The 1,915-nt window shown below is 46.7% G+C and overlaps 1 protein-coding gene across 1 annotated transcript; it reads left to right on the top strand.

Annotated features, from left to right (window-relative positions):
- Window positions 1-348: 348 nt before the first annotated feature.
- H310_15074 (hypothetical protein) lies at window positions 349-690 on the top strand (the record flags this gene model as incomplete). The annotated part of the gene is made up of 1 exon (XM_008883052.1): window positions 349-690. The coding sequence occupies one exon, from the start codon at window positions 349-351 to the stop codon at window positions 688-690; it is 342 nt and encodes a 113-aa protein (XP_008881274.1).
- Window positions 691-1,915: the final 1,225 nt, after the last annotated feature.

Below are 1,915 nucleotides of genomic sequence, written 5' to 3' on the forward strand. Positions count from 1 at the left end.
GAATGTTCCCGCCACAATAACATCTCTATGCTGGGAACACGAGTTCAGCGTTACAGTGATGCCCCCATTTTTGCACGCGTCCATATCTGATACACTATGAAATGAGGCAAGTCAAGTATGAAGTTGTAAGAGGTGGGATTTGAATTTCAAAATTGGTTCCAAACAGCCGTGATGCCATCAGGTGGTAAAAAGCTTACCTTGCAACAAAAAGATACATTGCGAGCCTTCTTCGAAAGCCAACCTAAAGGGTCAGTAACATATCCCCAATTAGCGAACTGGGCAAGCAAGAAATTTGGATGTTTGATCCACGCCAGCACTGTTGGGCGTATAGTGAAGGACACCAGAGAGATGAAGTCGTACAACATCGCAAACAAGGCCATGCACCGCCGATCCAATCTAAAGCCCCCAAAATTTCCCGAGCTCGAGAGTAAATTGGCCACTTGGGTGGACGCAGCATATGCCAGTAATGTGTGCATTACTCGACCCAACCTAAACCAAAAAGCCCTTCGCCTCGCAGCTCAACTTGGCATTAGCCAGTTTAGCGCTTCCCAAGGATGGCTCTTCGAGTTTCAATGGCGACACAACTTCCGGGTTCATCGCCTCCATGGCGAAAGTGCTTCGGTTGAGCCCAACGTAGTCAAGACCGGTCAGGAAAGCCTCTTGGTGGATACGGGATTTTATGAAGCCTGAGACGTCTATAACATGGACGAAACGGGCATCATCTACAAAGCCCAGCCAAAACATCGATATCGAGCAAGCCATTATGTGGCCTCAAGAAGGACAAGAGCCGCATTTCGGTTGCCCTTGCTTCAAACGCTGACGTTTCTCACAAGCTCCCTCCATTTTTCATCGGAAAGGCAGAACGGCCAAGATGCTTTGGAACTCTTACCGCCACTGAATTGAGTCTTTACTACCGGAGCAAGGCATGGATGACAATTGCTCTCTTTTCCGAATGGATCTTGGAACTCAATGAAAGCATGAAGGGACAAAACTGGACGATTATATTACTCCTGGACAATGCGTCATCACACCAGATTATACGGGCCGATGTCAGCAACGTCCGTGTCGTTATGCTGCCTCCCAACACCACTTCAGCTCTGCAACCTATGGACGTCGGGATAATGTCAACTTTCAAGGCGTACTACAAGCAACGTCAATTGAGTCGTGCAATTGAAATTGTTGACTGCATTACAATTGGTGGGGCTGTGACCGAACAACAACGAAAGAACCCGTACGCTTGCGACGTGCTTCAGTCGATGCGTTGGGCTACAGAGGCATGGGATGAGGTTTCAGCATCCACCATCAGGAACTGCTGGGCTCACACAGGAATCATACCTCAAAGATCGTTAATGGCAGATCTAGGTAGCCTTCGCGTGGGCTCCGCCATGTCAGTGGACTTCGTGCTGTGTGATGAGTAAGATGAGTAACTTGAAAAGTTGATATATGTTCGATCCTTTTGAATTCAATACCTTTTATATTTTATGAGAATCAGGCCGTGCAAAAATTGGGCATCACTGTATTTTTTCCGTCACTCTTTGCTTGTACAGATTTCCCCCGCACTAGGAGACCCACCATAATTTAATATCCCTCGAAAATGTATAGTCCTGGAGCTTAGTAAATTCAGAGAGGTATTTTAAAATTCAAAGCAATATTGATGGAACGCGTGTTGACCATAACATTTGGTCATATGCCATCGCCGTCATCGAGGCGGCGGCTAACAATTGAGCACAAGCGAAGATTGATCGAGCATCGTACCGCTAATCCAGAATTAAATGGGTTGCAGCTATGCATGTGGGCCTACCATGCATTCAAGCTCAACCACGTGCGTTATCAAACTACAATGACACGGTGGCTTAAAGCCTAGTGATACTTTGGACGAAGCAGACAAGGAGAACTTTTCGTCTCATGTCAACAA

This window comes from Aphanomyces invadans, assembly GCF_000520115.1.
Source record: "Aphanomyces invadans strain NJM9701 unplaced genomic scaffold supercont1.159, whole genome shotgun sequence".
NCBI classification, from domain to species: domain Eukaryota; phylum Oomycota; class Saprolegniomycetes; order Saprolegniales; family Verrucalvaceae; genus Aphanomyces; species Aphanomyces invadans.